The sequence below is a fragment of the Gopherus evgoodei genome, chromosome 8 (assembly GCF_007399415.2).
Source record: "Gopherus evgoodei ecotype Sinaloan lineage chromosome 8, rGopEvg1_v1.p, whole genome shotgun sequence".
NCBI classification, from domain to species: Eukaryota; Metazoa; Chordata; order Testudines; family Testudinidae; genus Gopherus; species Gopherus evgoodei.
In genome coordinates this window covers 88,361,316-88,376,836 of record NC_044329.1, presented here as the reverse complement: position 1 = coordinate 88,376,836, position 15,521 = coordinate 88,361,316, and the positions used below count along the sequence as shown (strand labels likewise).

Sequence of the window (15,521 nt, the reverse complement as noted above, 5' to 3'; positions counted from 1 at the left end):
AGCTTAGAGCATTGACTCCACGTGTCAACACACTGTCAGGTTTAAGTGCACTTAAACTAAAACAGGCACAGGTGAGGCTGAATACCAGACATGCACATGGCAAGAAGTTAAGGGCACCTAGACAGCTCTATCCAGCACGAGACATACTCCTACTATAACTGTACTCAAACAGCCTGTCTTGATACAAAATACAGGCAAGGTATAAAAAAGTTTCTCAAACAGTCAGGCTGTGGGCAGTCAAACACCTGGGATTCTCTTCTTCTTTTCCCAGCAGTGACTTTCAACTGACATTAAGAACGTTGGCTTCCTCTGATGTACTGAAAATACTTGTTCACTCAAGCCAGTTTAGCTCGTCTGGCTACACTAAAATCACTTTACCAATATAGGAATACCAATGTACTGTACCACCAATGTGTTCCTAGTGTAGACTCAGCTATATCAATGCAGTTAAAATACTCCAGGGAGCAAAACAAGCTATACTGTTTAAAATGCTGAGCTCTGTTGGTCTAGTTGCATCTATGCTAGGGTCTTCTGATATTACAGCTATGTTGATTAAGGATCAGACCTCCTGACATCCCTGATGTCAGCTGTGCTGGCAGATGTCTGTAGCGTAGTCTTGACCTTCATCTTGCCAAACAGAAACAGCAAAGCAATTAATCTCAGGCTGTCTCGACATAGTTTTGACAAGCAAAAACTTATTTTCCTTTCAGTGAGGTTGTGTGTCTAGTGATCAGTATTGTATCCACACAAGTCAATGAGCATTTTGTCACTTGAGTCGGTGACAGCAGAATCCTACCCATAAGCTGGGAAAAATTACACATAGTCAATAGGCAGGGCATGAAAGATTTAGTCCTGGAAATATAAACAGTACATAAATAGCATAGATTTACCCCAACTTACACACCAACCCATAATGTGCACAGCCATGCAGGTACAGGACAGAGCTTGAGCAGACTTCTTATTAGGGACACTTGAGGCAAATGACAACATATCACCACTTGAGCAAGGTCTCAGTTCACCTCCTTCCCAACACCACAAATAAAACCCCAAACTTAGGCTGTGTCTTTACTGACACAAAGCTGTCACTAACACGCAATAATTATATCACTATAAAATCCTAAGCAAAGACAAGACACATGCCATTGTTACCATGAGGTTGCCAGGCAAGGTCAGTGCTATACCACTCCGCTTCTCTCTCTCTGGGTATGGCTACACTTGAAATTTCAAAGCGCTGCCGCGGCAGCGCAGCAGGAGCGCTGCCGCGGCAGCACTTTGAAGTGTGAGTGTGGTCAGAGCGCTAGCGCTGGGAGAGAGCTCTCCCAGCGCTGCACATAAACCACATCCTCTATGGGTGTAGCTTGCAGCGCTGGGAGCCGCGCTCTCAGCGCTGCGGCACTGATTACACCAACGCTTTGCAGCGCTGTAACTTGCAGCGCTCAGGGGGGTGTTTTTTCACACCCCTGAGCGCGAAAGTTGCAGCGCTGTAAAGTGCCAGTGTAGCCAAGGCCTGCCTCTCTCTCTCTCTCACTCACACACACACACGAAAATACAGTGTTCTGTTTTTATTAGGTTTTTACAGCAGGACAGCTAATGTCTGTTAGTTATCTTGCCATTTCTAAAACCTTTTTTTTTGTGTGTGTGTCAGTGAAGACAGTCTTAGGCCATGTCTACATCTAAAATTTTGCAGCGCTGGTTGTTACAGCTGTATTAGTACAGCTGTATAGGGCCAGCGCTGCAGAGTGGCCACACTTACAGCAACCAGCGCTGCAAGTGGTGTTAGATGTGGCCACACTGCAGCGCTGTTGGGCGGCTTCAAGGGGGGTTCCGGGACCGAGAGAGCAAACCGGGAAAGGAAACCAGCTTCGCCGCGGTTTGCTCTCTCGGTCCCGGAGCCAGCCAGCAAACCGCGGGGAAGGAGACCTGCTTGCTCGGGGTTCCGGGACCGAGAGAGCAAACCGGGAACGCCGCGGTTTGCTCTCTCGGTCCCGGAGCCAGCCAGCAAACCGCGGGGAAGGAGACCTGCTTGCTCGGGGTTCCGGGACCGAGAGAGCAAACCGGGAACGCCGCGGTTTGCTCTCTCGGTCCCGGAGCCAGCCAGCAAACCGCGGGGAAGGAGACCTGCTTGCTCGGGGTTCCGGGACCGAGAGAGCAAACCGCGGCATTCCCGGTTTGCTCTCTCGGTCCCGGAACCCCGAGCAAGCAGGTCTCCTTCCCCGCGGTTTGCTGGCTGGCTCCGGGACCGAGAGAGCAAACCGGGAAAGGAAACCAGCTTGATTACCAGAGGCTTCCTCCTTCCACGGAGGTCAAGAAAAGCGCTGGTGAGTGTCTACATTGCATTACCAGCGCTGGATCACCAGCGCTGGATCCTCTACACCCGAGACAAAACGGGAGTACGGCCAGCGCTGCAAACAGGGAGTTGCAGCGCTGGTGATGCCCTGCAGATGTGGACACTCTCAAAGTTGCAGCGCTGTAACTCCCTCACCAGCGCTGCAACTTTCTGATGTAGACAAGCCCTTAGATGAGCAAGACATTAGTCTCTAATGACATTAGTGCCCTGGTTCTACCCCATCCAGAACAGTTATTGCATGCATGTTATTTTATTCAGACTGTGTAGTTTAATAAGATAGGGTCAGATCTGGAGCTACAGCACCTTACACCCTCTGGGGATCTGGTCCTCACTGTCCCTTGGGAACAAAAGTTCTGGTAGGAGCCAATATAAAGTCAGAGCTTTTTAAAACAAAATCTAAGACCTTAGCATATAAATCCAACCAAAACAGGAAAGACTGGTCTGCTCAGTCTTTCAATGCTCCTATCTACCTCAAAGAAGTGTGTATTGCCAAGTCCCCAATAGCTCTCATCAATGCTGTGGGCCTTGGCTAATTTGAGCTTATTAACACAAACACAGTTTGGACACAAGACAACGCAAATAAAAACATAACACAATTTTTAAACATAGAGAGCTGAGTGAAAAAAGAATGCTCATAAATGAAAGATTAAGCTTACAGCATTTTAACAGTAGCCCACAGATCACAGAGCAATCAGCAGGTTAAAATTCAAAACAAAAACAAGGCCAAAAAGTATGAGAAGGCATTACTGAATACTCACTGAATACCTCCCTCCACACCTCACACATTAGCAATTCCCGTGATACCCTGGGCTGAGCTCTTAGAGAACACTACAGTTGCTGGTGTTATAAAGGAAATATAGATCTCAGCATTAGTCTCACCATGGTATTACTTTAATGAGATAGGGAGCTATTAACTTAATGTGATATTGGCTTTTTCATGATGAAACAACTGCTTCCTTTTCAGCATCGGCCATGGTAAAGATCCTCCTAGTTTTTTCATTCTGACATAAAATAAAAATGTTAATCATAAAAATAACATAAAAATGGAATTGCCAAAGGAGTTAGGTACCTAGTTCCTACTGACATCCAGTGGTATTTGGGCAGCTCACTCTTAGGATGGGTCTGCACAGTTTTTGTACAAAGGTAACTATTTACCAAAACAGTTATACCAGTACAAGCCGGGTGTGGATGCAGTTATACCAGAATAAAGATGCCTTATTGCTTATTCCCCTTCCCATACAAAACCTTCATACTGGTATAATTGCATCCACACTATGGAATTTGTGTCATTTTTCACTATCCTGGTGCAGTTAAAGCAGTACAATTTGTGCATGCAGAAAAGGCTTCTGGCTCCTTTGAAACTCCCAGACAAAATGTCTTTTTTTTAATATAGCTTGTGACATGCAGGAGCTTCTTTGTTAGACACCAGTTATTTAGAGGTCCTTATTCTAATTGTGCGCCCTTGATTTAGCTGAAGCACTGTACTCATATTGTATTTAGTCTTGCTCATTAATTGAAGTGTTCTCTAATCAAAAGGCATATTAAAAAGGCATTAGTTATGTTAGACATGAAGTTGCAATACAGTAACAGGTACATGTCAAAGAGTTGCACTATCAATTCTGAATACATTTTACCAATTTTCTCACATTGTGCATTCACCAAATTAATTAGCAGGGCAATTTAGTGATTGGTGAGTGTCACATCATTTCATCTAATTCTCCGTTTCTGTTTGGAAGCATCATGGTACATTTTTCTTCATTTTCCTTTGAAATAATATTGTTCCAATTTTCAGTAAGTTAACGTAATTAAGTCTATGCTCTTTACCTTTCACTTGCTTATGAAAGGAAGAGACCAGCATTTTAATCCTGTTTTAGAAGACGAGACGGAACTTTTCCTTTAATATCCAAGTTTAAACAATTGTTCTCTTCAAGATTCTCTTACCTATCAGGAATGCCTAGTCTCTTGACACTTCTGTAAACTGAAAGCGTATTTGCCACATGACGGTAGTTAAACCAGAAGCGAGATGTACACACCTTTAAGAGTTAAAAAGAAATAAATGCATATTAGAAGATGTAAGAAATGCATTCTGAATTAGTATATGCATCAGTGGATATTGACTGCTGAGATGCCAAAAAACTTGTCAGCCGGCAATCAGTGCCAAGCAACTGCAAGAAATCAATGTTTTTTCATATTTTGAAAATAAATGTTAACGTACTGAGCCATGGAGAAAACTTTCATTTAAAACTGGATAAAGTACTAATAAAAAAAAAAAAAAGTACCATAGGGAATAATCCAGTACTGCAAGTGGATTACCTAGATTATTTAATGCCTTATCCATTTCTAAGATTGCCCTGTTGTGGTAAAGTGTAAGCAAATGAACACAAGGTCCACATGTAGAAAGAAGGAAACTTTTGCTGAGGATGTCTGGTTTTTAGGGAGTCAACTATAACAACATTAGAGTTGGGCCCCACCCACAGAGTTTGACTATAAACTCTCAAACAGTGTAGGAATGTTCAAATTCCAGTACGGGAGACCATTTCCAACCAATGTGTCAGTTTGTTTAAATACAAGTAAACAAGTAACTACAAGAAGAGTGTCAGAAGTAACTTTCAGAAACTGATTAAGAAGCAATAATTGTATTATATGGCCTTCAAACAGACAATGACTAAATATGAATACTCATGGCCTAGATACTATGATAGATAGAAAGAATCTTTCAGATGTACAGAGCAATATTAAAACCTGTAAGCGAGCTCAGTCCTGCAATCCTCTGTAACAGAGGTATGAGAACTGAAACAAAAATCATAAATCATAGGCTTAAAAAACTTTAAAAAAATAATTTCTGTCTGAAGATATTTCACTTACCATTTTTACAAATTACACCTCAATTTAACACAACTCAGATTAGAAAAAAAGAACTATACTTCCTCTGTGCATCCCATAGCATTTTCTGTACAGTCACTGGCAGTTTTCCCTTTATAGACAAGTATCAGAGGGGAAGCCATGTTAATCTGTATCCACAAAAACAACGAGAAGTCTGGTGGCACCTTAAAGACTACCTTTATTTGGGCTTAAGCTTTTGTGGGTAAAAACCCACTTTTCCAGATGCATGGAGCCATGCCACCAGACTCCTCATTGCCTTCATAGCCAGGTTTGTTTTGTTTGTTTTGGCTCTTTTGATCAGAAGAGGAAAGATAAAGACATTTTAAAATAGAAGAAAACAGGACTGTACAGCCACACAGAAGGAGCAGGGGAAGATCTGGGGCAGGTATAGTACCTACGATTTGTTTTTAAAAGTTGACTAGATGGAGACACCAGTTTAAAAGTTTTGCTTTGTATCCTTTTTACTCTGAACCTGGCTCATGAAAAATTAACTTAATTTTCAGTGAGAATCATAAGACCCCTACCTCTTGCCTTCCTCAGCTTCCTGGGAGATTCCTGTCCCGCCAAGCTGGTTTTTAAAGCAAGGCTTTTTAAAGGGGCGTAATGGAGTTAGGCAGACAATTCCCCTTGACTGCGAGTTAGGCTCCGAGGTCACTTAAAAGCTTTTACCATTATAATAGAGTTACTATGCTGGCTGGGTCTGTGTCCATTACACATCTGACAACAGCCCCAAAAGGGTGTGGCTCCTCCCAGAGGAGGACCCAGGACATAATACTGAGAGGAGGGGGAGGGGAAGGTGCAGGGTTTTGGGTGTCAGTACTATCACCAGCAGGAGAACTGCTTCTGTAACCTGTTCCAGTAATAAAACATATGTTCTGTTATTTACCTAGCTCATGCCTGTGTCACTTGTGTCAGGACTTTGCCTACTTGTAACAACCCACAAGAGAGGACCAGGTCATGCAACATTTTACCAAACCTACTTAAAGTTAAGCACATTTAATTGCTTTGTTGAATTATGACGCCAGGCCCTTTCTGAACTGTGAACTAAGGCTGTAGCTTCTAACCAGGCTCAAGCTGCCTCCAGAACAACCAGTGAGAGCAGCTGCTATTTAGCACAGCAGTAAGTGTCCTTGGAAGCTGACCAACACAAGAGACATTTGTTGGGTTAAAACTATTAGAACAGCTCTCAGAAAGCCTTGGCTGGGAGTTGGTCCTGCTTTAAGCAGGGGATTGGACTAGATGACCTTCTGAGGTCCCTTTCAACCCTAATATTCAAAATATTCTATGAGCAGATGGAAAAAACTGCCCAGCCTCAATTGAATAAGATCCTGCAATAAGTACAGCTTAACAAAATACACTAGCCAGGATGCAAAATATTTAGCTTAAAAAAAAATCTTCAAAAAGGAGTATTTGAGATAGGAGATGATCAATTAAAGGAGCATTTTTTGAAGAGATGATTTTAAGTTGATTTTCTATTTAGGCAAAATAGAGCAGATTGTTAAATAGGCTTTTGAATATCAAGCTCTTGAGTTTTGTTTATATAGTTGTCAGTGACAAGCACAGTACAAAGACTTAGATAAAAACAAAATAGTATTAATAGTCTCGACTTCTATGGCATTTTTCTTTTGTGAATCTCTAAGTACTTTAATTCATTTATTTTATACCTCACAAGTGCTGTTATCACTCCTATTTTATAAATGGAGAAAATGAGGCACAGATGGCATGAGGCCAGAGCCTAAATTTCTGGGCCATTTGGGAGAGCAAGGAATACAGTCTGGCCACAAGCAACTTCCTCAGGGTCACACAGGAAATTAGCGGCAAAGACCAGGATAGAAAGCAGGTCTCTCTTTACCTTCAGCACCAAGAACTTTCTACTTCCCTTATTATTATCAGTTTGTAACAAGTGTATTGCTCTGACCAAAGAAAATTGTATTTTAACTCTCTGCTTGCTTTTAACATTGAAATAGAAACAGGTATTTAATGTTAATAATTTTAAGTTTGTACATTAGGGAATCAGAGAATGATTACTATTATTTCAATTATCCAATTTTCTTTTCTTGAATTCTTTCATTTTGCTAAATTTTAATACTTAAAAAAACACTGTGTCATGTCTGACTGCTCACATAATATTTTAGAACTGATCATTAGTCATTATGCTCGGAAAGCCTGATTAAAAACTGATGGAGTCATACAATCTGAAGTTACCCAGATAAAAAAATTAAGACCAGTATTTCTTATCCTAAGTATTTTAGATTAGAATTAAAAAAAGAAGAAAATTTGTTGTCAGAAGTTAGCGAGTTTCATAACAAACAAAAAAATTAGGAAGATGTTGTACCTTCCTAACCAAGCAAATGTTTAAAAAACAATAACATAGCTGTAATAATATACAGCATAATCATTTGTTTTCATTCTAATTGTAACTTTAATTTTATAAATACTTCAGATGTGCATTAATGTTCTGGATGCTTGTAATTAAGTTATGCAGAAGAGATAATGGTAATGTAGTATAGCAAACTGGCAGGGATAACTCCAAGTCATACCACTTACTTCCAGGTCTAGATCTTGCAACTTTCTGCACATCGGCAGACTGAGATGGCACCAGCATGCAACAACTGCAGGACCAGTGTTTTATTTAAGATCGAATACAAAATGCTTACCAAAACTGCCCAGTTATTTGTATGCCCACTTCTAAAAAAATGTTCTGCTTGGTCCTGCAAGAGACAAACAATATTGGAACATGTGTGTAGAAAAAAAACTTAGGAAAAAAACTACAATACAACACTTTGGGGGGGGGGAGTGAGGGGGTTGGTTGGTTCTACAAAATATAAAATGTTAATGTCATATGCAATTAAAACCTTAAACCAGCTAAATAGAAAACATGACTTATTCTGGTTTATAATACCCCTCCTGATGCCTGAGAAAAGGATGCATTCTATATTCTGTTGGGGCTATTCTGTCCTCGTTAAAATCAGACAGGTAATCTGGTTCTCTCACAAACTCCGTATCAAAGCTTGGTATCACATTAAGAAACACTTGGCTGGCAATGAAAACAAAACCAGTGAACTTCAGAGTGGTGGTGGTGATGGAAAGAGAGAAGCAGCAAACTAGGATAGGGAGAAATGTAATGAAAAAGAAACATTGCACTCTGTCCAAGAGGGCAATATCTGGGAAAGATTAAAATCCCAGAATCTTTCCATTTACAAGTCTCTAATCAGGTGTTAAACAGGAACAGATGAAATGCTTCCTTAAAGCATTGCAGCCCTCAATCCTTCCTTAAAGTGAAGAGCCTTAGAGAAGTTTTTCCTTTCACTATCCTCACTCCCTTATAGAATACCAGATAGGAAAATAAAAGACCCCACACATTTAAATCAGCTTTAAAGACCAGATTATGTTGGACCTTCTAACACAGAAACACAAGTACAATGATTAATAAACAATGAAAATAGGATTATGCTGTGTTGATCACAGAATATTAGAGCAACAAGGTGGGTGAACGAACTTCTGTAGCTGAACGAGAAACTTTTGAGCTACACAGAGCTCTTCTTTGCAGCTCTGAATGGTAACTTTATAAGGTTCTAAAATTTGTGTATTTAAAATACTTGATCTTATTTCCATTAGCTATTTTGTCACATTTTATTAATCTTGTTAACTGTGCATTATCGAAATCATTTGACAGTGAAGTTTTCTACTTTATCAAAATGTCAATATGGGATTCATATTAGACTATAAACATCGTATCTGGATTTAAAGTGAGCAGTATGTAAAAAGGTATAATTACTGAAATATGAAAAAGGCAAAAACTAATGATTCCTGACCATGGGACAATATTTGATTAACTCCTTCAGTTTATAAAAACATGAAGCTCTGAAAAATTCACATGCAAGAAATACACAAATTGACCATAATATATCTGGACTGATCACAAAAGTGAACAATATTATTCCTGTATGTTTAACCAAACAAGAACAGTTTACTGGAAACTGAGAACCCCAACTGGCAAATAACTCAAAAGGATCAAAAAAACAAACAAACAAACAAAAAACCCACAACCCACCACCTCCCAATATTATATTCCTATTCAAAGAGAATTGGTGCATGCGAACGAATCTGAAAATTAATTTGGATGCAGCTTAACTAGTAGTTTATAATTATTACGCAGTTTAAACAAGACATAGTGCATATAAGAACAGCCATACTGGGTCAGACAAAAGGTCTGTCTAGCCCAGTATCCTTTTTTCAGGCCGTGGCCAATGCCAGGCTGCCCCAGAGGGAATGAACAGACAGGTTATTATCAAGTGATCCATCCCGTCACTCATTCTCAGCTTCTGGCAAACAGAGGCTAGGGACACCATCCCTGCCCATTCTGGCTAATAGCCACTGATGGACCTATCTGCCATGAATTTATCTAGTTCCATTTTGAACCCTGTTATAGAATTTGGCCTTCAACACATCCTCTGGCAAAGAGTTCCACAAGTTGACTGTGCTATGTGTGAAGAAATACTTCCTTTCATTTGTTTTAAACCTGCTGCCTATTAATTTCATTTGGTGCCCTTTAGTTCTTTAGAATTAGTTATTTCCATTTTTTATATGCTTAACATGTACATTTACATAAATACATGTATTTATACTGTGAGAGTTTGTCAACCAGGAGGATTTCCAAGCTCAGGTATAGGAGACGAAAGCAAATACACCTCCACCCCAATATAACGCGGCCCTCGGGAGACACAAAATCTCACCACGTTATAGATGAGACCCCGTTATATCAAACTTGCTTTGGCCTCCCCGTTTCTTGACTACTCCCTCCAGAGACCCCCATCCCTAATCACCCCTGGGTCCCCACCCAACCCCCCTGCTCCCTGTCCCCTGACTGCTCCGACCCCTATCCACCACCCCCGCGCACACACCCCCAGGCACTCACAGGCAGCAGCGGGAAGCGGAGCAGCCTGGCCCCAACCCGCTCCACTCCGCCACCTCCCAACCATGGCGCTCCACTTCTTGCCCCCGGTTATCTGTGCGGAGATTTGGGAAAGGATGCCCCCCTCACACTCACCTGCGGTGAGAACTGGAGCGACATGGCCCCAGTCCACTCCACTTTCCTTTCCCTGGCACCAGGTGTGTCACTGGGAGGCGGCTGGGGAAGGTCCTGCACTCACCTGCCCGGCGGGAAGTGGAGCGCCATGGTTGGGAGCTGGCTGGGGCTGGGCTGCTCTGCTTCCCACCACTGGTGAGCGCGGGGAGGTTGGGGAAGGGATTTCCCCTCCACACACGCACTCACCAGCGGAAGCGGAGCAACCCGGCCCCAGCCCACTGTCATAACTCTCCTACTCAGATCTGAACCTTAGAGTTCAGAACATGAGAAGCTAGCATGAGACCCCCAAAGCTTAATTACCAGCTTAGATCTGATATCGCTGCCACCAGCCAGAAGATTCCAGTGTCTGGCTCACTCTGGTCTCCCCAAAACCTTCCCTGGGGGACCCCAAGACTCAGATTCCTTGAGTCTCACAACAAAGGGGAATAAACCATTTCCCTTCCCCCTCCTCTCCTCCAGGTGTTCCCTCCCTAGGTTCCTGGATATACAGATTCAAGCTCCGTGAATCTAAACAAAGGGATTCCACCTTCTTTACCTCCTCCCAGATTTCCCCGCCCTGGGGACCCTAGGATACTCCCTGCTTCAAGCCCTTGAAACACAAGTACCGAGAGATCTAATCTCTCTCCCCCCTCACCCAGAGGGTATGCAAAGTCAGGCTTAGTAAATCTAACACAAAGAGATTTTCCCCCTCCCTTCGTTTCTTAGCCTTAACCAGTGAAAAACACTCAAACAGGTCTTAAAAAGAAAGCTTTATATAAAAAGAATGAAAAAGGACATAAATGGGTCTCTGTATCAAGGTGACAATATACAGGGTCAATTGCTTAAAAGAAAAAATGAATAAACAGCCTTATCCAAAAAGAATACACTCCAGCAACTACACATGTAAATACAAAAAAAAAAGCAATATAAACCTATTGTCTTACTATCCTTGTACTTACAACTTGGAAACAGAAGATTAGAAAGCCTGGAGATTCCTGTGGTCACTCTCAGAGCCGAGAAAGAGAACAGACCAAGAATAAAGGACTCACACCCAAAACTTCCCTCCACCCAGATTTGAAAAAGTCTTGTTTCCTGATTGGTCCTCTCGTCAGGTGTTGTTTGTTACCCCTTTCCAGGTGAAAGAGACATTAACCCTTAGCTATCTGTTTATGACACCCACTCCACTCCACCAGCTCCCAGCCGTAGTGCTCCGCTTCCTACCGTAGGTGAGTCCGTGGGGGCGTCCTTTCCCCAACCTCCCCGCACTCACCTGCGATGGGAAGTGGAGCGCCGCGGCTGGGAGATAGCGGAGTGGAGCGGACTGGGGCTGTGTTGCTCTGCTTCCCGCCGCAGGTGAGTGCAGAGAGCGTCCTTTCCCCAACCTCTCCACACTACCCTGCGGCGGAAAGCAGAGCGACGCAGCCCCAGCCCGCTTCACTCCGCCATCTCCAAGCCGCGGTGAATGCGGGGGGAATCCCATCCCCCAAGTCCCCTCTCCAAGCGACTCGGCTGGGACCCGGGCAAGGGAAGCAGAGCAGGCTGCTCCTAGCCCCCTGCTAATCCCCCAGGCCCCTATGGGACTGCAGAGCCCCCAAAAGTGCTGTCCCACAGCTCCTCTCCCCCAGACCCAGGGGGGGACCCCAACTGCCCCCAAACCCCTCAGCCCTTCATCAAACTGCTCAGCCCCGGCCTAGCACCCTTAACATACTGCTCAGAGCAAAATGGCAGAGCTTTACCATCTTGTACGTGAACCCGCGTTATACTGGGGTAGCGGTGTACTGAAAAACAAGACCACCGGGGATTATACTTCAGTGCTTGGGCTAGAAGGGGTTGAGGGCAGCTCAAGGTATCTAGAGGTTTAAAAGGAATTTTAGAGCAAGGAACAGAGAATCTCAAATAAATCAGACGCTCCAGCCTCGCAGAAAGCAGGCAGCAGATCTGATGGGGTTCGGCAGAACTTTACACACACGGAGGAGAGGAAGAGGTGGGCAGCGTTATGGCCTCTCCCCCAACGCTGCAGTGGGGGCTGCACAGGCTTATCCCTCCCCAGCACGGCAGCCACCCCAGTGCGTGGAGTCGATGCAGGGGCAGGTCCACGGACGCAGCCTCCGGGCCTGGCGCTCGAGTCACCCGCATGGGGCCAGGGGCGGTGCTGGGCAGCCCAGCGCGCTCCCCTACCTGGATCCCATCAGTAGCTGCCGACCCGCAGCACGCCCAGAGCAGGGCGGCGGCGCCTGCCAGGAGCCAGCGGGGAGCAGGCAGGGCAGCGGCCATAGCACCCGGCTTCACAACAGGAAGAGGAAGGGAGGACGCGTCCCCAACCCCGCCGTAAAGCAGCTCCGGGCCGCCTGGGCGAGCCTCCGTGCTCCCATCGCCCCGCCTCCCCGTGGCTGCGGCGGAGCCGCTTGCTGCCTTGGTCTGTTCCTGGGCGCGCTGAGGTACCGCGGTAGGGTCCGCTCCTCCCGGCTCCTCGGCCGTCTGTATCGGCTCTCCCTCGCGGGTAGCCGTGGCGGGAAAAACGTATCCCGGGTAAATACAGATAGTGGCACTGGGGACCCGGTCTAAGATTAGGGCTCCTAGCCACTAGGTAACACGAAATAAATAGTTCCTGGGGGAAGAATGAACACGCATGTAGAGACCCAAGATAGCGAAACAAGAGTATAATGGAAAGCTCCTGTAAACACTCACTGTACGTGTGGTGTGTTACACACATGCTACAAACAATGTGATTGCAGAGTGAAGCCCTCAAGAATTAGGAAATGCCATTCTTGTGGGGTGGGATTCACAAGGGGGATTTAAGCACTGCAATTATCAGTGTTGCTACACTTAACGTTTAGGTGCCCTGGCACCCACCTAGTGAAATTTACAGCCCTAAATTGTAGGCACCTAAGCTCCCTATTCAATGCGTGGGAAGAGAGTGAGGTGCCTAAACATGGGATTCACAAAAGCCAGCAAACTGAGCAGAGAGCTGCCTAAATTAGCCAGTAGGAAATGCTGAAGAAAAGGGGGCTGCCTCACTTCCTCCTTTCAAAGGGATTTAGGTGCCTATATTCATTTGAGATCCCAACCACTCTCTTCTGGAGTTAAACCAGGTCAGTCCTTTTTCAGGAAAAAGGGAGAAAGTGCCACTCTAACAGCCTTCTGGGTCAGCGCAGTCACCCACAGTGTGAGGAAAGCTAAGTTCACTTCCCCCTTCTGCCAGAGGTGGAGAAGAGATCTGAATTTAAGGTCTCCCATCTCCTAGATGAGTGCCATAACCGCAAGGATAGGAGTTAATCTAGGGCCTGGCTCCCTCAATCTCTCCTCTGGAATTTGATACATTCTCTTTAAATAATTAAGTAGTCAGTGAGCCAATGACAGAACTGGAATAACTCTGTACCCAGTGGGTAGGGCACAAAGGTGAGAGATCCAGATTTCAGCTGGCTTCAACAATATTTAATGATTTATACACAGGGGAACAGCTTCAGAAGGACAGATTGAGACACATCCACAAAACATAACCAATATTGCAGCATTTAGTGCCTGAGAGGTAGGAGACCTAAATTCACACCCCTTCCGTGCACACCTGCTGCCCATTTTGTGCAGCTTTAGATCATACCTGACAGATTGGGCCCAGCCGACAATATTAGGCAGGAAGTTTTAACTGCCCAATCTTAACACTAGGCCAAGGAGCCATAAATGCTCCCAACTCTAATCAAAGGTCATTGTGCCCTAACTGTCCTAAGCTAGGCTGGGGAGCCTTACTGGCTCCCAGTACTAACTGCCCCATCCCTAACCCTGGGCTCGGGAGCGCTTGGGTATATCTACACTGCAGCTGGGAGTAACCCTCTCATCCTGGGTAGACACTAGCAGTGTGGACTTTGCAGCTCAGGCTGCAGGTTGGACTCTCAAGCCTAAGGGGTTGAGCCCTGCTAGCTTGAACCTGTCTTCCTGGGCGGGGAGATGCATTCCCAGCTGCAGAGTAGACCTACCGTTACAGGCCCTAATCATAAACTAGGGAGCCCTACTAGACGAAGCCCTAAATCTAGGCTGGGGAGCTTAACTGCTGCCCATAACTAACCCTATCCTAAATGTAACTCCAACCCTAACTGGCCAAACTAACCCATATACCAGAGAGCCCTACTAACCCCAGTCCTAGTCTGTGGAGATCTAATAACCTCAAACTCTAACTCTGTGTCAGGATGGCCTGACTACCCCAACTATAATAATAGTTCGGCGAGCCTTACTGATTCCAGTCCAACCCTAGGCTGCAGAGCCTTAGCTGCCCCTACCTTAACCCGGGCTGAAGTGGACTAACTGCCCCTCCCCTCACTCTAAGCTAGGAAGCACTGTCACCCCAAAGCCTGCCCCTAGGCTAGGGAGGCCTAACTGCCCCAACACTAACTATAGGCTGGGGAGCACTCTGGCATAGGATTCAGGTGGGGCCGGGGCTCAGAGAGCTCTACCTGTTCCATCTCTAACCCTGGGCAAAGGAGGCCTAACTACCCCAACCCTACTCCTAGGCCAGGGAACCCCAAGTACTATATCCCTAGGTTGGAGAGCTCTAACTACCCCAACCCTATAAAGGAGGGCCCTACGAACCTCAACTCTAATCCTAGGCTGGGGAGGGGTACCAGCCCCATCCCTAAAACTAGGTCAGGGAAGGAACCCTACCAACTCCAGCCCTAATTTTCTCCGAGTGAGGCCTAACCATAGGCCATGATAACCTAGAAGCCCTCCCCCACCAAAGGTTAGAGTTGGGGCAAAGTACCCCAGCCCTGAGCCTAGTAAGGGCTGGGATGTGTTAACACTTTTGCAGAAAATTTCCCACAGTTATGAGCTATCTGTATGATTCTCCTATCACTTCGGCATCACTACCCATTGAGGGAGGGGAATGATTTTCTTCCTAAAACATGGGAAATCAGGCTAAGTATTTGAGACATAGCTGCTAGGACTGCTAGGCAGGAATCAACACCTTTGAAAGGAAGACTACAGGGACAATGGCTACCTACAGAGGCAGCTGAACATGAGAACACAGCATGATTGTGTCCAGAGAACAAAAACAAAAGAGTGTCAGATGGCTCTAATAAGAGATGAGCTCACAGAGGCTGTCCAGCCAGTGTTTTGGAGCCTCCAGTGGGTCAACAGACTCATGCTACTGCTCTAAAAACAGCTATTGTTGTATCAACCAGGCAAGGTACTAACAAACTTCAACAGGACTTTACCTCTTTACCAAACTGCTGC

At 45.0% G+C, this 15,521-nt stretch overlaps 1 protein-coding gene across 2 annotated transcripts in view; it reads right to left on the bottom strand.

Moving 5' to 3' along the window:
• PIGK (phosphatidylinositol glycan anchor biosynthesis class K) overlaps positions 1-12,621 on the bottom strand; it is a 115,600-nt gene extending 102,979 nt beyond the window's left edge. The window contains exons 1-3 of one of the 2 annotated variants that reach the window (XM_030572084.1): positions 12,477-12,621; positions 7,888-7,941; positions 4,289-4,380 (exon numbers count right to left, since the gene is read on the bottom strand). In XM_030572084.1, coding sequence (XP_030427944.1) covers positions 4,289-4,380; positions 7,888-7,941; positions 12,477-12,572 — 242 coding nt within the window. In that variant the 5' untranslated portion in view covers positions 12,573-12,621. The remainder of the gene's footprint in view (positions 1-4,288; positions 4,381-7,887; positions 7,942-12,476) is intronic. The other variant, XM_030572083.1, reaches the window with a different exon arrangement.
• Positions 12,622-15,521: the final 2,900 nt, after the last annotated feature.